Below are 23,318 nucleotides of genomic sequence, written 5' to 3' on the forward strand. Positions count from 1 at the left end.
TAGATTTTGACTCTTCCTTCTTCCTCCAGATCTGGTCAGTTACAAAATTCTGACAATTTTGTCTCCATGCTGTCTGTTACATTTAGCTTCTTTTTGTTTCAGTTGCAAGTGAGTTATTTTTCATCTAGAGTTTAGCAAACGTCAGGCAGGATTTCCTGTCTCACTTTAACCTTTAGCCCATCCTTTAAAATCATAGGTTGGCAAACTTTTTCTATAAAGGCTAAATGGTAAAATAAGTATTTTGGGTTTTCCAGACTATGCTGCCTCTGTCATAACTCTCAATTGCTACTGCTATGTAGCCTGAAAACTACCATAGAATGTAGAAGGAAAGAGGTGTGGCTTTGTTCTAATGAAACTTGATTTAAAAAATAGATGATAGGCCATATTGGGCTTGTAGTTCGTAGTTTTCCAACCCTGCTTTAAATTGCCACTAGATTAATCTTTTATTCCTTCTGGATTGAAAGATATACCTGATTTGGAGTTGGTCTCATTTATACATATGCAAAGCCTCAGTTACTTTCCATTCCTCAGGGTACATTGTCCCATCAGCATCTTGATTACTATCCTTTGGAAAAGTCCAGCACAGCCCAACCATGAATACAGCAGCTCTTTTGCCCCCCTTGTCCTATTTCTGCAACCTTAAGGTTGTCACTTCTTTTCATGACAACTGTATCATTCTCTGGGATTCAAAGGTTTCATACTTGTGAGTCTCAAGAAAAACATGATTGGTGTGAGTTTGCTTTGTATAAATCTAAAGATCTAATGTTTAGCAGTCCTGGCTGGTGTGGCTCAGTGGATTGAGCGCCAGTCTGCTAACCAAAGGGTTACCTGTTCGATTCCCAGTCAGGGCACATGCCTGGGTTGTGGGCCAGGTCCCCAGTGGGGAGCACACAAGAGGCAACTACACATTGATGTTTCTTTCCCTCTCTTTTTTCCTCTCTTCCCCTCTGTCTACAAACAAATGAATAAAGTCTTTAAAAAAAAGATCTAATGTTTATTTCAGATTAACTACTTCTTATTGGCTGAACATGTTAAAACAGCAGCTTTTCTCATGACTCTTGGATCTTTACAGCAATGAAGTTATCAGTAAGGAAAGAGGGAAGTGTGTTTCTAGGTGTTCTGGACATCAAGCAGAGTTTAGCACATAAGGAGGCATTGAATATTGATTTAACAAATGACTATCTTCCCAATGTGCCAGTTTTAGAATCTTCTGGTATATGACTATTCACATTACTGACCCTGTTCAAAATTCTGAACTAATCCCACGTCTATAGAGTTGATTTTGCATAAGTTAACTTGGCATGTCAAGTTTTCTGTGACCTGACACAACCTTCTTGTGTAGTGTGGTCACTTGTTACTTTCCTTATTCCCAGTCAGACTAGCTTATTTGTTCCCTGGAAGTGCTTTGTGTTTTTGGAATATAATTTCCTCCAAGTTGAATTTTCTCAGGCCTTTCTAAATGCTTGCTGTGTACAACTTTACCTGTCTTAACTAATGTCTAGTTTATACCTCCTCCAGGAAGTTTCCCCTGCCTGCTGCCTTGCCCAAGAGGTGATCTTTTCTTTTTCTGACCTCCCACACAACTATGTACCTGTTATGGTACATGAATTTTGTCTTTACAGCTTACCCACCTTCTCCTTCTAGGTGATTAGACCCTTGGACAAGGAGTATAATCTTGTTATTGTCTGTTTAAATGCCTAATATAGCACTTCGTAGGTAAACACTTAATAAATGTTACCTTGAATAAAACTAGTTTTGAAGCAAATTCTAGTAGAAAGAATGCTTGATTTGTTGCAGAGCAGGAGGTGGATTAGGATAAATGGTTTTATTCCTTGCTTTATTACTAAATAATAAATAAACCTGAATAAGTTACTTAACTTCTTTGTGTTCTGTCATTGTCAGAGGGAGAAAATGGTTTTCTCCCATCTAATTTTGGAAGCAATGATGTAAAGGAGAAAACCTATGTAAAATGGTAGAACTTTTACAATGTCTAGTGCCAAAATATGCATTTAAAAGTATACTAAAGAATCCCTATTTTGAGCTGCCTTTTAAGGGAGAGTCTCTTCTTAAGAATCTTCATGGTACTTCCACATGACCTGTGTTTTAGAAGGCACTGGTCTAGAACTCTGCTACTACTGGCCCTGGAAGTAGCCATAAGTCTAATTTTTTCTTGCTTGTGAAGCTTTGTAATAAGTATTGAGAGATTACAAACAGTCCTTACTGAATTTTTGTTTGAATTAGCATTGTAATGACTTATTCATGTATTGTTCATTAATTTAATGATAGCCATTGAATAGCTGGTAAATTTTGCAAAGTAGCTAAGTATAGTCTGTATCTACAGGCTTGAAGAGCTAATTGGAAATGGCAGTTTCTTATGAAGCATGAATAACGCTGAAGAGAAGTGTAGTTACAAAGGGTCAGGAATATGACTCTCAGTCTAGTGTGGCAATTATGTATGTATATAAATGAGTTAATTCAAGTTAGAGCAATCTCAAGCTTTAGACTTTCTGATCAAAATAAATTTGGGAAACTAATTGTCTAATTTAGGTACTTGCTGTTAGTGCCACTTGAGCAATTTTCTGAATAGTCAAAACAGGAATCGTGTATATATAGGAAAGTGTGTGTTTTAGTGGTTGTTTTAACTAACATTTCAGAGATGTTCCCAATAAAAGTATAACCTATACTTTATAACCTAGTTTACAGTATCCATTTCTTGTACAAACCATTTATTTAAATAATTTTCCTAGACCCACTATAATGATGAATTTGTGTAATAGAGCTATTACTGAAAGTTTTCTACATACAATAAAATCCTTTTTTCCCCTCCTATTTCAGCCATAAAATACTTACGTTTCTCTGTTTCAGTTACGTAGAGGTTTTACATCAGGTTCTGTGATTTCCAATCAGTGAGGAAATTGTGAAGATTTTTAAAAAGTTATTAACCAGAAACGGGTCTGTCGTTTAGTTTTAAAGGGCCTGTGTGAGGTATAATAGTTTGAGAAGAGACCTATGGAGCTAGAAATATTTGTGTATGTTTTTAATACTGTGAGTGTCTTAATAAAATTGTCACAAGTTATTCTCTTGTTTTTTAGGACTTAAATGAATTTAAGGAGATGACAACATGTGTTTTTCCGAGGTAAGCTTCTTTTCAGGATTTGTCTTTCATTTAAAATAGTCATCGCATACATAATCCAAATAGGTATATAGTAATTTATTGAAACTATTACTAGATCATGATTACAATCCAGTTCATATAAGTTGGGAAATGATTTAATAGCTTCAAGTTAGTGATGGCTTGCTTTTATAATTGGTGATTGGTTTTGTCATTCATTAACATCGGAATTTGAACTGAGAGTGACAACAGCAACTCCTTTTTTCTCATTCCATGTATTAATATCTAAAGAACTAATGAAGTTTTCTTGAGCTGGCTCTTGTCTTTCCTTTATGTTGGATGTACCATGTCATAGTGAAGTGGGCAGTTGAGAGTGTTCAGTTGAAAATTGAATAAGTATGTGGTTGAATATTGTTGAAATGTCCAGTTGAGAGTATTATGTAGTCAGTCAGGAACTGTCTAGCTAGAGATTTTTTCCCTCAACTTACAGTCAGTGCCTTTACCCGTTAATGTTTTTCACAGTTAGTATTGCATGTTAGTTCTGATAAGTCACATGTCACATGACTAATAGATCACACATCAGCCATGTGGAGCTGACTAAGCAAGCCTCTGCATTTGAGGGCCTGTTTGAAGAGGGGCAGTCGTGGCAGTGGAGCATTTGGTCAGATAGCCAGGATATTTCTGTCCTATTGTCTAGTGTTCACATTTATGTGCAAAGAAACAGTTTTCACATTAGTGTTTCTCTTTTAGTATTCCAATATGAAACACAGTAGTAAGAAATAACTACATAGCATGAACCTATCAAATGCAGATTTTGACCCTCCAAGAGTTTATAGCGTACAAACCGGGGTAGTGGTGGTAGATGGTAATGGCTCAACAGTGTTAGACCTGCAGCAGTATTTGAACCATATAAAGACATGTGAGGATATTTGACTTCCCCTTGAGGTTGCTGTAGCCCACATTGTCTCAGGGTACAAGCAAATCCTGAACTTGTGCTCTGTGTATGGCAGAGTATGGACTCTTCCACCGCCTCTTGATTAAGTTGCTGGTTAAGGGGACCAAGTTCCCAGTCTAACCAGGATGCTAGTACCAGGTTCACAATGGCTAATATGTTTCATTCTCCTGTCCACTTTTAAGACAATAGGCTATTCATTTGAGTAAAATATATTTTGAACATGGATATACATTTTGTTTACCTTATTAAAAATTCTTTTGTTTTTAGACTCTTGGATACTAAATTGATGGCCAGCACACAACCTTTTAAGGTATTTTTAAAATTTGAACTATTAGTGCTAAGCTATATTTGAAATTTTCAGAATTGCTACTAAGAGCTTTTGGAGTCCTGGTCTATTTAAATGTCATTTTCAAATCCATCCAAAAAAAAAAAAAAAAAAAGAAGAACAAGAAAGAAAAAAAAGGAAATTGGAAAAAGACTAGAAATATGTAAATCAAAATGTGAATAGCAGTTGTCTTTGGGTGGTGGAATTATTTTTTCCCCTTTATTCTTTCTAAATGTAAGTTTTTAATATTAAAATATATAATGTATTTTTGAATAGGTTATACATGCACACACTTCTTTTTTATTTTCTTATTTTATATATTTTCCAATCAAGAAAATTCAGGTAAAAGTATAATCATTTGCTACTTTGTGAAGTGACTTGAGTGAAATGAATGTGACCACAGTATAAGAACAAGTATAACTTTTTGGTCCAAGCTCTGTATACATTTAGCACATTTGTACAAATCTTCTTTCATATGGCTAAAACCTCCACATGGTGAAAATTAAACTTGCTGCTTCTTTTTCATGTTGACCAAAATGATGACTCCTGTGTTTCTTTAAAGAACACAAGGGGTCAGTATCTCTTTAAACATATATTGCACTGAGATGATGAAGGCTCGTAATTCTCTGCTTACTGGTTTGCAGGATATCATTAACAACACATCCCTTGCAGAGTTGGAAAAGCGATTAAAAGAGACACCTTTCAACCCTCCTAAAGTTGGTAAGAATACAAAATATAAAATGAAAGCCTCAAACTCTTTGTGATGATTAGGAATTGGTGTACATTATAGAAGAAAAATAAAACTGGTCTACAAACTACATTGCACATTTATAGATTTTGGCTAAATTAACTTGCTTATGCCCTGTGTTGAATTTGTGTTTTCTGAATAAAAGTGGTCTTCTAACCTTATGTTTATTTTATGTGCATAGAATTGGGTAGCCTGTTCATTGAGAAGTTGAGCAGTTAAACCTTCAGGGCTTTCATTTCCTAATTCTTGGAATTCTCCCAAAACTTGATGTGTTCTTCCTATGGTGTGTTGTTTAAGCAGAGACAAAGAGTTGGTGATTAATTGCCAGGGCTAGAATGAAAATAGACTTTTGTCTCAGAAAAGCCCAAGGGTTACAGATGAGAAAGGAGAGTCCTCTCCACCGTTCCTCTTTCAGAGGTTGCTTTGCAGTGGAATAGCAGCCGGGAGGGAATCTAAAAGAAGGGAGGAGGAATGTTTCTTGGGATGAAGATGTTTTGCCATGTCTGGCCATCGCAGCTACCTAGGTATTTGGTGAACCATCCAGAGGTTATTTCCTTGGTTCATGTTTGCCTAACTGTGCTGCTGATTCTCTAATTAGCCTTCCATTAGCTGTAGCCTGCAGAATTCTGAAGACATTGGTAATAGGACCAGGGATTCAGACATTTACAGTGGTAGTTACTAAAGTAGCCAAGAATACAGTTATTTGCTTCCCTTTCTGGGTAATAGTCCAAAAAAAGGACATAAGAAAAGGGGTGGGTTGGGGGGAGAAAACCTGACCTTTTCTATAACAATATAATGGAATTAAGTGGTTTTGGAAATCTGTGTTTCAGCTGGTGGTAGAAGCGATGACTTAGTTGGCTGTCATGTTTAAGATTTTTTTTTTAAAGCTTAGAGTCTTAATACTTAATACTTATGGGGGTTAAATAATTCTTGCTTATAGAACATTATATTGATGTAAAAACAATTACAGCCTTTTTATTGATAATTTTCATTCGCACTTTTGATTCTGTTGCATCCTTTTTTTTTCTTTATTATGAACTCCAGATTTTTAAAACGATTTTATGTATTTTTCGGCAGAGGGGAAGGGAGGGAGACAGGGAGGGTGAGAAACATCACTGTGAGAGAGAAACATCAGTTGGTTGCCTCTTGCATGCTCTCCAACTGGGGACTGAACCTACAGCCCAGGCATGTGCCCTGACCAAGATTTGACCTTTTACTTTGTGAGACGATGCCAAACTAGTTGGGCCACACTGGCCAGGGCTGTTGCAACCTTTTTGATACTTGTTTCCTGAGTGGTTCTAGTAAATAATTATGAGTTACAGTTTTATCATACTATTTCCATATAATGTTCTGGTATTTGGTGGAAATTTTACTCTAAAGCAAGTAGGTCACTCAGATGTTATCCTCTCAGCATTTGTATACATCCATGTACAAAAGAATCATGTTGTAAAATGGTCTCATATAAAGTGGTCCTATGTTCTAAGGGCAGCATTATAGGAGGTTCTGATAGACTTTTGGAGTTAGTTGTGCTTTCATCTTTAGAACTGTAAACGTGCAGCATAGTAGAGGACAATTTTGAATTGAGCTACCAATATTGATTGAAATGTTGCTTTTGGGAGAATTACTTGGGGTGTTAATGGGTAATAAATAGTGAGTCTTGTACTAAGCACTATGTAAGAGCTTCACTTACATTAGCTCTTTTGATCCTCACCTAATTAAATGGGGAGGTTTCATTATTGTCTTCATTTTACCAAAATTGAGAAGAGGTAAAGCAACCTGCTCAAGATCACATTGCACATAAGTGGTGAGCAGAGATTCGCACTTAAACACAGTGGGACTCTAGAGTCCTTGTTAATCATTACTATGAAGTTCTTGTTATACCTTGATGTTGTAAGGGAAGACACTCCTCTTTGTGACCTTAGAGAACAATCAGAAGAGGAATCATTGTCATAAAGCGAGGTAGGCATGATTGTAAATAGCATCCACCATTGTGCAGTAGGGAGGCCTATGTCTCTCTTTGATAACATAACTGAGGCATTGCCGTGGCCTAGACAAAGCCCTCATTTTCAGTGACTCAATCATTTTATATTGTAAGAGCTTATGTGGAGAGAATTAAGAAATAGCTTCTTTTAATTTATAGATTCGGTGCAATTAATTACCAATGGTGTATTTCACAGAACTGGAACAAATAATTCAAAAATTTATGTGGAACCACAGAAGACCTCAAAATAGTCACAGCAATCTTGAGAAAAAAGAACAAAGTTAAAGGCATCACACTATCTAATACCAAACTATACTACAAGGTCATAGTGATCCAAATAGCAGAATACTGGCATAAAAACAGACATGTAGATCAAGGGAACAGAATAGGGAGCCCAGAAAGAAACCCACATCTTTATGGTCAATTAATATTTGACAGAGGAGGCAAGAACATCAAATGGGGTAAAGACAAGTCTATTTTATAACTGCTGTTGGGAAAACTGGACAGATACATGCAAAAAATGATACCTCCTAGATCACCACCTCACACCACATACAAGAATAAACTCAAGATGGATTAAAGACTTAAGTGTAAGAGCCAAAACCATAAAACTCCTAGGAGAAAACATAAGCATTAAAATCCCAAACATTTCCATTAGCAATATTCTTTTTTCTGATAAATCTCCTCAAGAAAGGGAAACAAAAGAAAAAAGTAAACAACTGGGACTACATCAAACTAAAATGGTTTGCACAGCAAAGGAAGTCAGTGATACATCTGGTAAGGAGTTAATATCCAAAGTTTATACAGAACTCATACAACTCATCACAAAAAATCCCCAAACAATCCAATTAAAAAATGGGCAGAGAACCTGAATAGACACTTCTCCAAAGAGGCCATACTGATGGCCAATAGACATATGAAAAGATGCTTGACATCACTAATCATCAGAAAAATGTCAAAACCACAATGAGATATCACTTCATACCTCTCAGAATGGCTATCATCAATAAATTAACAAAAAATGATGGGAATGCAGATTGGTGCAGACACTGTGGAAAACAGTGTGGAGGAGCCTGAGAAAATTAAAAGTGGAACTATCTTGTGAACCTGAGATTCGCTTCTGTGTCTATACATCCAAAGAAATGCAAAACACTAACTTGAAAGAATATATGCACCTCTACGTTCATTGCAAGTGTTATTTAATAATAACCAATATCTGGAAGCAACCCAAGTGCCCACCAGTAGATGAATGGTTAAAAAAGTTGTGGCACATATATATGATGGAATATTCCTCAACCATAAAAAAAAAATGAAATCTTGCCATTTGTGACAGCACAGATGGACCTAAGGGGTATTGTGCTAAGGAAATAAGTCAGAGAAAGACAAATATCATATGATTTCACTTATATGTGGACTTATTTATTTATAGAGATTTTATTTATTTTTAAAGAGGGGAATGGAAGAAGAAAGGGAGAGAAACAACAGTGTATGGTTGCCTCTCGGGCTCCCCCCACTGGGGACCTGGCCTGCAACCCAGGCATGTGCCCTTACTGGGAATCCAACTGGTGACCCTTTGGGTTGCAGACCAGCAGTTAATCCACTGAGCCATACCCGCCAGCACTATATGTGGATTTTTTAAAATAAACAAAACAGAAACAGACTCCTCATAGATACAGAGACCAGACTGATGGTTACCAAAGGGATGGAGCATTGGGGGACTGGGTGGAGAAGGTGAAGGGATGAAGAAGTACAAATTGGTAGTTACAAAATAGTTCCAGGAATATAAAGAACAGCAAGGGGCAGAGGTTGGTGGTCAGTGGTCATAGCCAGTCCTTTCAGTGAAAGGCCTGGGTAAATTCCTCCCATTGACTTGCCAGCAGCAGTCAAGGCTCAGCTGCCAAGAGGAGAGTGTACTCAGCCCACACAAAGGGTGCATCTTGAGTACCCATCTTGGGTGATAGGGGAGGCCATGCCACTGGACTCATACAGTATACCTACTACATTAGGCCACACTATCAAGACAAGGAGTCACAGCAGCTGTACCTAGTACATTGAAACAAACACAGAAAGGCTGCCAAAATGAGGAGATAAAGAAAAATGACCCAGATGAAAGAACAGGTCAAAAATCCAGAAAAAGAACTAAATAAAGTGGAGGTAAGCAATCGATCAGATGCAGAATTCAACAAACTGGTCATAAGTATGCTCAAGCAACTTAGTGAGGACTTCAACAACATAAAAAAGATCCTGTCAGAAATGAGGGATACACTAATTGAAATAAAGAACAATTTACAGGGAAACAACAGTGAAATAGATGAAGCCAAGTCAAATCAATAATTTGGAACATAAGGAACTAAAAAACAACCTATCAGACAACAACAACAACAAAACAGTGAAGATAGTGTAAGCAGCCTCTGGGACAACTTAAAGTGTTCCAACATTCGCATTGTAGGGGTGCCAGGAGGAGAGGAGGAAGCAAGACATTGGAAATCTATTTGAAAAAATAATGAAAGAAAACTTCCCTGATTGGTGAAGGAAATAGATGAGAAGTTCAGGAAGTACAGGGAGTCCCAAACAAGATGGAAGCAAAGAGGCCCACTCCAAGACACATCATAATTAAAATGCCAAAGGTTAAAGATAAAGGGAGATTTTTAAAAGCAGCAAGGAACAAGCAGTTACCTACCGGGGAGTTCCCACACAACTGTCAGCTGATTTCTGTAAAGAAACTTTGCCAGGCTAGAACTGATTCACAAGAAATATGCAAAGTAGTGAAAAGTAGGGGCCTACAGTCAAGATTGCTTTACCCAGCAAAGATATCATTTAGAATTGAAGGGCAGATACAGAGCTTTCCAGACCAGAAAAATCTTAAGGAGTTCATCATCACCAAACCATTATTATTTGAAATGTTAAAGGGACTTACTTAAGGAAAAGATGAAGATCAAAACTATGACCAATTAAATGGCAATAAATACCTATTTTCCATCAACAATGGAATCTAAAAAACAAACTAAAGAAATCAGAAGAACAGAGACAGAATCATGGATATGGAGAGCATTTTGATGGTTGCCAGATGGGAGGGTGTTGTGGGGGAATGGGTGAAGAGGTGAGGAGATTAAGAAGTGCAAATAGGTAGTTACAGAATATCCATGGGGATGTAAAGTACAGTATAGGAAATGGAGTAGCCAAAGAACTTACGTGCATGACCCATGGACATGAACAGTGGTGTGAGAATTGCCTAGTCAGTGGAGGGTGCTGGATGGAGGGGCAAGGTAAAGAGGGAATAATTGGGATGTAATAGGATAATCTATAAAATATAATTAACAAAGTGGGAATTTTAAAAAATGCATTTTTAAATGCTTATTTAGAATATTCCTGTAGCACATACTAAATACAATTTGGATTTGGTAGGGCAGTACACTTACCTGTCTTCATGGTTTATGATGTCCTTAGTAAAACTTTTTTTTCTTGTTACTCTTTAGAAAGTGCAGAAGGTTTTCCAAGTTATGACACAGCTTCTGAGCAGCTCCACGAGGCAGGCTATGATGCTTATATCACAGGATTGTGTTTCATCTCCATGACAAACTACCTAGGTACTCACTGTATATGTGTCTGTCAAACATCGTGGTTTAGAGGGGATTTTACCATGTCTACAATTTCCCTGGGTTCCACTCACCCAGTTAGAAGTGGGAGGGGTTGGAGTTGGAGGAGATTGGAGTGGAGGGGATGGAGAGTAAAGAGGGAGGAACCATTGACTTGTACTGATTGGATGGGACTTGGCCCATGTGAGTACCTTTTACCCTTGCTGATCCATACTGTTGACTTAAATGTATTTTTTCCTGAACTTTCAGGCTTTGTCTACTTGCCTGTATATATAATACTCTGCTTTTTTTTTAATTAGGTTCATTTCTTAGTCCTCCAAAAATTCATGTGTCTGCCAGATCAAAACTCATTGAACCTTTTATTAACAAGTAAGTAATCAGTGGGTCCCAAGGCCCATTCTATCACTATGGAATAGCCTGGTGTCTGGAATGTCAATTAAGGATGACTGGGAGATACAGTGCATTTTTAGATGAAATATTTCTCATCTCTAGTGACTGAGATATTTTTTGAAAGTAGAAATTGACTTTTTGGGAAATAATTTATTAAATATATTACCAAAAAAAAGAAGGAAAGAAAACACTGCCAATGATAGATAGTGCATTACTTCTAAGACAAAGAACTGGTGATTTGAATTTTAATTGCCTGCAAGGGAGATTGTGTGGGTGTGCACTCACAATTAGACCTAATTTATGCCTAACAAACTTTACATGTGAGATTATTTTTACATTTGTATTGTTATCTGATTAAATATAGTTTCTAAGAAGATGGTGGTTATAAAAATGGCTTGTAAGATAATCTATGGAGCTTTGGTTATCATTGCATCCTGAGCCCTCATCTGAATAGATCTAGTGAAGTACAAGCTTGCTCATATATCTTTATTGTTGGAAGAAGTCAGCGTGAGTTAGGGAAAAGTCTAAGCTTAGAACATTTTCAAAGAATCTCAGGATTATTACTTCAAAGTGTGGTTTGTGCTTACTTAGCACAGTTGAGGCTAAAGTTATGGATGTACTGCTCAAGCAGGCCACAGTTTGGCTCTGTGCCAGATCCCTAAACCTTCATCTTTACTCCTGCTCTCTTAGCAGGGTTGGTTCCCGGAGATTCTGGGTGAACCAGAGAGAACAAGGCATCTCACAGTGATCACCACCACTGGGAGAAAAAATTATGTTTGTGTTGGGTTGGTTACATCATTTCCTTACATTCTGTGCAGCAGTTTATAATTCTATTAGTACTTTACTGTGTAAGAATACTGTCTCTCCTTAGGGTGTGTGTATAAATACTAGTATCACTGTGCTTGTATTTGGCTGACATGATGCAGAGACTGTTAGTAATTCCAAACATCTGGATTGTGACAGGTTTATTTATTTATTTAGTTTAACATGTTTTATTGATTTTGCAATTAGAGTTGTCCCAAATTTTCCCCCATTGCCCCTCTCCTCCTGGTTGCTTATCTCCATTTCATTTAATTCTTTTCCTTGAGTTTTGTTCTGTGTTTTCATTTGATCCATATTTCTTTGTCTCCTCAATTTGGCAGCCTCCCTGTGTTTGTTTCTATGTATTAGGTAGAGCTGTTTTGACTCCATGTCTTAGTAGCATGGCCTATTGTAGAAAAAGCACCCACCTGGATGAATGTGGCTTCTTTAAGTCCTTGGTTGTCAGACTTCCATATAGCTCAATTTACTGACAAGTCTGGATGATGTTTGTTTTGCAGTTTAGTTGTAATTTTTGGTGTAGCTGTTTGTGGAGGCGAAGTGTGTTTACCTATGCCTCTATCTTGGCAGAAAGTCTCTTAATCTGCCTGCAGCCAGCCAGGTGGTACAGATGGTGGCCCCTTGCACAAACCGTGCCACTGAGACAGGTTTAGAATTTGTGTAGTCTCAGGAAATTTTATCATTCTGTGGCTTCTTTTTTTAATCTTTGTTCTTTTCTATGGAAGTTCAGAAGTAAATGTGTTTGATTTTTTTCAGATGTCTTTCAGAGTGGACTGGGTAACCATGTAGTATTTATTAAAAATTCAAGTTGAATTTTTCTCTATGGGAACTTAATTCTGCTCACAGTTGATTCCTTGCCATGTATCCAAATCTTGCTAAACAGATACAGCAGAATTTTCTTAGCTCTTAACCCTTATTTTGGGGCCAGTGCCTAGTTTGTAAATCCTCAGAAGGGCAGCTTAAGTCATAGACCATGGAACCTACAGATGACACTAAATGTTGTTTGGGTCATGGTTATTCCTTTCATTTTTATGTGCATGAAGTCAACTTCATAGTTCAACAATATTTTTCAACTGGGAGATGTTTACTTGTTTGTAAATATGTAAAACAGTGATCCTATTCTCCATTATAAAATCAGGTGATAAGTACAAACTGTTAGATACAGGAAGCACCTATTTTATCAGTAATCGATGTGACCAACATAAAGAGCACTCAAAATAAACTTTGATTAGAAAGTAACTGAGACTTTATGTATTTCTAGATCAATTTAATATTGCTAATAATCAGCAAGATGGTTACTCAGAAGAACTGGATGATAAACATATAGCTTCATTTTTTAAATTGGGACATGCGTCCATTCAAGTTTTTTTGTGAAACTTAAATACATAACCAGAAATAGTTGAGACAGGAATCCTCTTGTGACAATCACTGAAAATTCTTGCCTAATTTGATTTTTTTGCTCTTATTTTTCCTCATGTATGAAGGAAGAATATTTTCTTCATCTTTGAAGGAAAAATAACTCCAGAAGGATGTGAAATGTAAAATAAGAAATGTTTTTATTATTCTGTATTAGAATAACTTGGTCAAGTACAGTCATCCATTCTTAGCTCCTATAGAAAGTGGGAAAAGCAGTTGTTTCTTTTGATGTCATTCCGTGTTAATATTGACCTCATTCTTACTTACGTGCAGGTTTGATTTATGACTTTTTTTTCAAGATTACCCTTAAATAAAAACATTTAACAATTGCCATAAACATTATCTCAAGGGATTGATTTTAGAAAAATATGTTAATTTTTCTGAGGATTTATATATTTTGGCACCAGGCCTTTTCTCAGTATACCTCAGCTAAATATGCATAGTCCTAACATCAATTTGGAAGGACATCAAACTGCTCACATATGCAACTAATACTTTGTTTTGCTGTCACGAGACTTGTTTAAAAAGTAAAACCCGAGGGGAAGTAACCACCTATTTCCACGTATCCTATATTAGCATTTGACTGTATTAGGCATATTTTGGGGAGCTTCATTGAGTCAACTACTGAGAAGATCCCTGGACAGCTGGTATTTGTGCAGTATGCAGAGACTGAATGTGATATAAGGTGCATTCTGAGCCATATTTGTCTACAAGAATGTTCCATGACAGTTTTGCATGGTGCCATTTTGTCTCTTTTATAGCCTGGCACCTCCCCACCCCCCTTTTTTTTTTTTTTTTACTTTGTTGGAGTCAGAATGAAAGAAGAGAGCTGAGTGACGGAAATCAGGATCCGACCACTGCTAATGACAGGCTGTGTGAAATGTGCTCTTCGTTTGTGTTGTATGCTCTTTGGTCAGGAAATGATTTACGTTTTTTTAGTAACCTTGGTCAGTTTTAATCAATGCATGGAAAACCAGACTTAGAGAAGATCCTTTGGTTAAATCCTTTTAGTCTGGGAAGAGCTAAAAATACTCTCTGCTTTTACTTTTTATTGCACCATAGAAAGCACAAACTCCAAGTTTTGCCTTACGTTTTATTAACAGACATCTGCTGCTTTCTGCAAGACACCTTGAACTCTCTTATGGATAACCGTTTATGAAGGTTTTTTTGGGAAGGTTGTTTTTCATTTATCTCAGTTCTTAGAAAGTAAATGACTAAGTCTTTAATTTTGGGTATTCTCTGTATATAATAGAATGAAAAGGAAAGAATTGCCTGCAGTTTACAGTATGTATAGGATGGTCACCTTGTTCTTGACACAAGTGTTCTACGTCTGAATGGGATTCCTGTAGAAAACGAGGTCTTTGGGGGGTGATTCTTCCATATGTTGTTTCTAAGCTGCAGACGAACAGATGAGAGAAGGAGTGATATGCTCGTGGATAAATTGTTTCCTTCTTTGTGAAATGGGGATAGCGCTGCTCCCCGCTCACAGAGGTTAGTTATAAAGGTAGAGTGCCATGTGAAAGGACTTTGATAGTTCTTAGAACTTAGCAGGTGTCTGGTATATATTGTTTTCTTGTCTTGAAATACAAGAGTTTAATGGGCTAGGAGATTCAAAAAAGTAAATATGGTAGCAGAATGTGTTTGATGTTTTTAGTTCAGTGATGATACAGAAGAAAATTTATCAGGTGCATACAAAATGGTAATACAGTGGCAGCAGATGTGAAGTGTTCCCTTTTGCTTGTACCTACCTTTTAGTGTTTGCTTATGAAAAAAATCAGATGATGAAGTGACCCAGATTGGTACATAGTGGAAGCAAGTTTGCTTTGATTTGGAGCATTTTAAAAGTTTTGTTGTTCAAATGAATACAACGGTTTATGGAAGCTGGTATAGCTATATGTAACTGTGATAAGTATAGAGAGAAGAGAAACCATTATGGTGACTAAGATAAAGCACACCAGTGTTTCTCCCCTATTTTTCAATGGAAGGCAGTCATGTGCTGGCAGCAAGTCGTTTTTGTAATGTGCATGTGCTTCATATTTAACATGAGAGATTTTACAATGAAGGATAATAGGAAGAAAATACTGAATATCAGGGTTGTATAGTTGTTTCTCTGTATCCAAGGGGGATCGGTTCTAGAATCCCCTGCAGATACCAAAATCCATGAATGCTCAAGTCCCTCATATAAAAATGGTGTAGTATTTGCATATAACCTACATACATTCTCCAGTACACTTTAGGTCATCTCTAGATTCTTTGTGATATCTAATACAATGAAAGTACTATGTAAATAATTGCTATACTGTATTGTTTTTAGGGAATAATGACAAGAAAAAGTCTGTTAGTAGGCCTGACCACATAGTACATGTCAGCAACAATACAACACTTAAACATTCTGTTTGGAGTTGGTTGAATCTGCAGAAGGCCAACTGCACCTCCTTCCTTCCCAGCTCTTTCACTGATAATGGACAGAGCAACTCTTACTAGCCCCATTTACTATTAACCTGCTATTCATGCTTCACTGTGTGGTATGCCAGATCACATGACAGGTTGGTAGCAGGTTGTCAGTAGGCCACATGTCTGGAAGTACAGACTGCTTGTCCTTCAGGAGGGTGGTGCCTGATCCTCTGCAAGGTGGCTCTTACTGGACCTTCTCTTGTCCTACTTGCCCCTCCTCAGAGGAGCAGAAGGTGTTGGAATGACGAGGGGATAAGGCTAATCTATTTTGATTCCCAGTGTTTGCTATTGGTTTTTAGCATCCTGGGTGATGAATTGAATGTGTCTTTACTGAGATATGAATTGTTGTTGTTGTTTTTTTTAAGATTTATTTATTTATTTTTAGACAGAAGGGAAGTGGGAGAGAGAAACATCAATGTGTGGCTGCCTCTCACGCATCCCCAACTGGGGACCTGGCCTGCCACCCAGGCTTGTGCCCTGACTGGGGAATCAAACTGGCAACCCTTTGGTTTGCAGGCTGGCACTCAATCCACTGAGCCACACCAGTCAGGACAGCTGTATTGTTTTAAGTATTAGAGTAGCCTTCCCTCCTATCCCATGGGACTTCCAAATTCCCAATGTAAGCAAGAGCTATAACCATTTGTGCTATTGATAAGGCATAGCCATGAGTGTCACAACACTTTACATAATTAGTTTCCAGTTGCATTTACAATTTAAAAACTATTTGATCAGTTTATTCAGTAGAATTGCTTTATTTCAGGGTATTGTGTAGTGTAAAATAGTTATGGTTGCTGGTGGTTCCTGGGGCCAGGTACCTGGATTTGAATCCCAGCTCCACTCCTTATACCTGTGCAATCTTAGGCACATTACTTACCCTCTCTGTGCCTCGGCTTCCTCATGTGTAATTAAGAATATTAGTGCCCATTTGATAGGGCTATTGTGAGGGTGAAATGAGAGAATGTATGTAAAATGCATTATCACTGCTGCCACTGCTGTGAGGATATTTATATTTTGAAGATGTGCTTCTCAGACCAGATGCTGGAAACAAATGGAGAGTTTTTTGCTTTCATAGAAGATAGCTGATAATTGTACCTTTTGTACTGGGCATACCCTATAAGGCAGGTTTTGTAGTCAATTATAAACCTCAATCAGAAAAGGGAGGGAGGGGAGGAAAAGCCATTTGTAACTAAACAGTGTTCAGGGAGATTTGAATGTTTTATCTTTTTTGTCTGTTGTTTTTCCCCCTTTGAGGCATATGATTATTTCTCAGTCTTTGTGCTGTGTGGCAATTTCAGTTGTAGATTTTTATTGAGAGACGACAGTAAGGAGATAGCATTTACTAGTGACCTTCTGGGAGCTGTTTCTTTTTCATTTTTAATAACTTTATTGGGGTATAAATTCACATACCATACAATTCACCCATTTAAAGTATACAGTGGTTTTTAGTAGATAATATTAAGTTTTAATATTATATAATATTAATAGTATACTTAATATTATATTATAGTATATTAATTATACTAAGTATATTATAATAGTATAATATACTAATAGTATATTAACTTAATATACTATTAAGTATATATTAAGTATAATAGTATACTTAATAGTATATAATATTAAGTTTTAAGTTTATATTTATTTAATATAAAAAGAGAGTGAGAGAAACATTACTGCAAGAGAGAAACATTGGTTGCCTCTCACCCCAACCAGGGACTGAACCTGCAACCCAGGCTTATGTCCTGATTGGGCATGGAACCAGTGACATTTTGCTTTGAGGGGTGATGCCCAGCCATCTGAGCCATGCTAGTTATGGCAGTATTATTAATTTTTAAATGAATTTTGGTAAAATATATGTAATATAATTTACCTAAATAATTTTTAAGTATACAATTTATTGACATTGATTACATTCACAATGTTTTGCAGCCACCACTACTATTTCCAGAATTTTTTCCTCAACCCAAACAGAAACTCCATAACCATCAAGTAGTAACTCCCCATTTCTGCCTTGCCTCAGCCCTGGCAACCACTAATACCTACTTTACTGTTTCTATAAATTTGTCTTTTCGGAAGCTATTTCTTTCATTCTTTCTTCTTTTAAAAAAATTATTGAATTAATTGGCATTACATAGGTTAATGTAATAAAGTGATATAGGTTTCAAGTGTGTAATTCCATAATGCATTGTCTGTATATTGTATTGTGTGTTTACCACCCAGGTCAAGTCTCCTGTTGGCATTTCTCTCCCCTTTACCCTCTTCTACCTGCCTCTACCCCCGTCTCTCTGGTAATCACCATACTGTTGTCTTTATATATGAGCTTTTTATTTTTTTGCTTAATCTATTTTCTTTGCTTGATCTATTTCACCCCCCTTCAGACAACGTTGTCTGTTCTCCATATCTGTGAGTCTGTTTCTATTTTGTTTGTTTATTTTGTTCATTAGATTCCATATATAAGTGAAATACGGTATTTGTCTGACTTATTTCACTTAGCATAATGTTCTCCAGGTCCATCCAAATGTTGCAAAGGGTAAGATTTCCTTCTTTATTTTGTTTAGTCTATTTTATTGATTATGCTATTATAGTTGTTCCATTTTTTATCTCTCTTTTATTTTCCTCCACCCAGCATCCCCTCCCACCAGTATTGCCTCTGCTCCTTAGTTCATGCCCATGGATGATATGTTCATGCATGTGAGTTCTTTGGCTCCTCCATTTCCTATAATATTTTTAACCTCTCCTGTGTCTATTTTGTACCTACCATTTATGCTTCTTATTCTCTGTACCTCTTCCACCATTCTCCCTCTGCATTCTCTCTGCTGATAAGCTTCCATGTGATCTCCATTTCTGTGATTCTGTTCCTGTTCTAGTTGTTTGCTTAGTTTGTTTTGTTTTTGTTTAAGTTCAATTGTTGATAGTTGTGAGTTTGTTGTCATTTTCTGTTCATACTTTTGACCTTCTTCTTTTTCTTAGTAAGTCCCTTTAACATTTCATATAATAAGGGCTTGGTGATGATGAACTTCTTTAGCTTTACCTTATCTGGGAAGCACTTTATCTGCCCTTCCATTCTAAATGGTAGCTTTGCTGGATAGAGTACTCTTGGATATAGGTCATTGCCTTTCATGACTTCAAATACTTTCCAGCCCCTTCTTGCCTATAAGGTTTCTTTGGAGAAATCAGCTGATAGTCTCATGGGAACTCCTTTGTAGGTAACTGTCTCCTTTTCTCTTGCTGCTTTTAAGATTCTCTCTTTATCTTTAATCTTGGTTAACTTAATTATGATGTGTCTTGGTATGTTCCTTCTTTAGTCCAATTTCTTTGGGACTCTCTGGGCTTCCTGGACTTCCTGGAAGTCTGTTTCCTTCACCAGTCTGGGGAAGTTTTCCTTCATCATTTATTCAATTAAGTTTTGAATTTGTTGCTCTTCCTCTTCTCCTTCTGGCACCTCTGTGATTCAGATTTTGGAACGTTTAAAGTTGCCCCGGAGGTTCCTAAGCCTCTCCTCATTTTTCTAAAGTCTTGTTTCTTCATTCTGTTCTGGTTGAATGTTTAGTTCTTGCTTCTGCTCTAAACTGTTGACTTGAGTCCCAGTTTCCATTTTTTCACTGTTGGTTCCCTGTACATTTTTCTTTATTTCACTTTGCATAGCCTTCAATGTTTCCTCTGTTTTGCAACCATACTCAACCTTTTCTGTAAGCATCCTGATTATCAGTGTTTTGAACTCTGTATCTGATAGGTTGGCTATCTCCTCCTCGCTTAGTTCTTTTGTTGGGGTTTTGATCTGTTCTTTAATTTGGGCCCTATTTCTTTGTCTCGGTGCACCTGTTATATTGTATGGAACAGAGCCTTAGGTACTCACCAGGCTAGGGCAACCCACTGCATTCTGTTGTGGCACTGTTCCAATGAGAGGGAACAGTGCCTCTTGCTGGGCTCTCAGCCAGCTTTCAGTTACTACCCCAGCTACCCAAAGTAAATTAGGTCCTTCTGGTGCTGATTCCTGGATGGGTGGGTTTGTGTACATTTTAGGACCCTGTCAGTCTTTTCAATGAACTCTCTTGTGAGGCTGGGAATTTCTCCTGCCACCACAATCCCCACAGGTTTCTACAGCCAGAGGTTTTGAGGGTTTCTTTTTCCTCATTGGAACTCTGGGTTGTGCAGTCTGTCTCACTCTGCAGTTGTTTTCCTGGTTTATTCACAAGCAAATATAGGACTGCCAGCCATTGCCTTACCCACCTGGTCCTCTAGCCACCACCTTGTTGTGCATCCTCTGCTCCAGCTGCCTGTCTCCACCCCTCCTACCAGTCTCGATGAATGTTTCTTTTTTAACACCTTGGTTGTCAGACTTCCATATGGTTTGAATTTCTGGCATTTCTGGTTGTTTTTTGTTTTGAAATCTTTTGTTACCCTTCTTTTGGCTGTGGAGGAGCCAAAGTACCTATGCCTCTATCTTGCCTAGAAGTCCAGAGTTCCTTCTTTTTTATGGCCAAGTTATATTCCATTGTGTAAATATAGAACAGCTTTTTAATCCACTCATCTATTGATAGCGTGGGCTGCTTTCAAATCTTGGTTATTGTAAATAGTGCAGCAATGAACATAGAGGTGTATATGTTCTTTCAAGTTAGTGTTTTGCGTTTCTTCAGATATGTTTTCAGAAGTGGAATCACTAGGTCATCAGGAAGTTCCAACTTTATTTTTTTGAGGACTCTCCATACCTTTTTCCACAGTGGCTGCATCAATCTGCATTTCTCTTTTTCTCCACATCCTTGCCAACACTTGTTTGTTGATTTATTGATGATAGCCATTCTGAGAGGTATGAAGTGATATCTCATTGTGGTTTTAATTTGACATTTTTCTGATGATTAGTGGTGTCAAGCATCTTTTCATATGTCTATTGGCCACCAGTATGGCCTCTTTGGAGAAGTGTCTATTCAGGTTCTCTGCCCATTTTTTAATTGGATTGTTTGGGGATTTTTTGTGATGAGTTGTATGAGTTCTGTATAAACTTTGGATATTAACTCCTTACCAGATGTATCACTGACTTCCTTTGCTGTGCAAACCATTTTAGTTTGATGTAGTCCCAGTTGTTTACTTTTTTCTTTTGTTTCCCTTTCTTGAGGAGATTTATCAGAAAAAAGAATATTGCTAATGGAAATGTTTGGGATTTTAATGCTTATGTTTTCTCCTAGGAGTTTTATGGTTTTGACTCTTACACTTAAGTCTTTAATCCATCTTGAGTTTATTCTTGTATGTGGTGTGAGGTGGTGATCTAGGAGGTATCATTTTTTGCATGTATCTGTCCAGTTTTCCCAACAGCCGTTATAAAATAGACTTGTCTTTACCCCATTTGATGTTCTTGCCTCCTCTGTCAAATATTAATTGACCATAAAGATGTGGGTTTCTTTCTGGGCTCCCTATTCTGTTCCCTTGATCTACATGTCTGTTTTTATGCCAGTATTCTGCTATTTGGATCACTATGACCTTGTAGTATAGTTTGGTATTAGGTAGTGTGATGCCTTTACCTTTGTTCTTTTTCTCTCAATTGCCAAGGATATTTGGGGTCTTTTGTGGTTCCATATAAATTTTTGGAATGTTTGTTCTAGTTCTATGAAATAATCCAATGGTATCTTTTTTATTTAATCCTTACCTGAGGGTATATTTATTGACAGTAGATAAAGAGAGAGAGAAACATCATTCAGTTGCTTCCTCTATGTACCCTGACTGAGAATCAAACCTGCAACCCATGTGTGTGTCCTGATCAGAAACTGGACCCACAACCTTTTGGTGCATAGGACAGTGGCTCTAAGCAACTGAGCCTCCTGTCCAGGATGCTGTTGGTATCTTGATAGAAGTTTGGGTAGTGTGGATATTTTAATGATGTTTATCCTTCCTATTCATGAACATGGTATATGCTTCCCCTTATTTATATCTTTTATTTCTTTCTTCAGTATCTTATAATTTTCTGAGTACAGGTCTTTTACTTCCTTGATTAAATTTATTCCTAACTACTTTGTTTTTTTGTAGTTGTAAATGGTATTGTTTTCTTAATTTGTATTTCTGATAGTTCATTATTGGTGTATAAAAATGTCCTTGATTTCTGAATATTAATTTTATATCCTTCTACTTTATTGAATTAATTTATCATAGTAGTTTTTTAGTGGAGTTTTTTTGGTTTTCTATATATAGTATCATGTCATCTGCAAACAATGACAGTTTTACTTCTTCCTTTCCAATTTGGATGCTTTTTATTTCTTCTTGTCTGATTGCTGTGGCTTGGACTTCCAGAACTATGTTGAATTAAGAGTGGTGAAAGCAGACATGTTTGTCTTGTTCCTGATCATAATTGAAACACTTAGTTTTGGTTCTATGAATATGATTTTGGCTGTGGGTTTGTTATATGTGACCTTTATAATGGTGTAGTATGTTCCCCTTATTCCCACTTTGCTGAGAGTTTTTATTGTAAATGAATGCTGGATTTTATGAAATGCTTTTTCTGCATCTCTTGGTATGATCTTTCATTTTGTTTGTGTGGTGTGTCACATTTATTGATTTGCTAATATTGTACCAATCTTGCATCTCTGGAATAAATCCCACTTGATCATGGTACATGATTTTTGTAATGTATTGCTGGATCCGATTTGCTAACATTTGGTTGAGTTTTTTTGCCTCTCTATTCTTCGGGAATATTTGCCTATAATTTTATTATTTTTTTTTTTTGTAGTGTCTTTATCTGGTTTTGGAATTAGGGTAATTCCGGCCTTGTAAAATGAACTTGGGAGTTTTCCATCCTCTTGAATTTTTTGGAATAGTGTGAGGAGAGGTACTAATTCTTCTTTGAATGTTTGGTAAAATTCACTTGTGAAGCCCAGGACTTTTGTTAGGAGTGTTTTGTTTACTACTTCAATTTCATTAGTTGTAATTACTCTATTCAGATTTTTGATACTTTTTGATTCAGTTTTGGAAGATTGTATATTTCTAGGAATTTAACTATTTCATCCAGATTGTCCAATTTTTTGGCATGTAGTTGTTGGTAATATTTTCTTAAAATCCATTGTATTTGTGTGATGTCAGCTGGTGCTTCTTTTTCATTTCTTTTTTTTTGTTTTTTCAGTCTTCTTTCTTTTTCTTTATGAGTCTGGTTAAAGATTTTTCAATCTTGTTTATCCTTTCAAAGAACCAGCTCTTGGTTTTATTGATCCTTTGTAATTTTTTTTTTACATTTATGTCAATTATTACTGCACTGGTTTTTATTGTTTCTTTCCTTCTCCTTACTTTGGGATTTGTTCTTTTTCTAGTTCTTTGAGGTGCTAGGTTAGATTATTAATTTATGTTTCTTGCATCTTGAGGTAGGCCTGTATTTCTATGAATTACCCTCTTAGGATTGCTTGTGCTGTGTCTCATAGATTTGAGGTTATTGTGTGTTCATTTTCCTTTGTTTCCAGGTAACTTAATTTCTTCCTTTTTTTTAAATGAAAAGTACCACTTTTATTTATTCATTTTTTAGGTTTTATTTATCTGTAGAGAGAAG

General features: G+C 36.7%; 1 protein-coding gene across 3 annotated transcripts in view; it reads left to right on the forward strand.

Annotated features, from left to right (window-relative positions):
* PARN (poly(A)-specific ribonuclease) overlaps window positions 1-23,318 on the forward strand; it is a 175,481-nt gene that overhangs the window by 30,003 nt on the left and 122,160 nt on the right. For all 3 annotated transcript variants that reach the window (XM_028512738.1, XM_036020915.1, XM_036020916.1), the window contains exons 14-18: window positions 3,093-3,136; window positions 4,335-4,377; window positions 5,037-5,112; window positions 10,598-10,708; window positions 11,017-11,086. In XM_028512738.1, the coding sequence (XP_028368539.1) occupies window positions 3,093-3,136; window positions 4,335-4,377; window positions 5,037-5,112; window positions 10,598-10,708; window positions 11,017-11,086 (344 nt within the window). The remainder of the gene's footprint in view (window positions 1-3,092; window positions 3,137-4,334; window positions 4,378-5,036; window positions 5,113-10,597; window positions 10,709-11,016; window positions 11,087-23,318) is intronic.

Source organism: Phyllostomus discolor, chromosome 3 (assembly GCF_004126475.2).
Source record: "Phyllostomus discolor isolate MPI-MPIP mPhyDis1 chromosome 3, mPhyDis1.pri.v3, whole genome shotgun sequence".
NCBI classification, from domain to species: Eukaryota; Metazoa; Chordata; class Mammalia; order Chiroptera; family Phyllostomidae; genus Phyllostomus; species Phyllostomus discolor.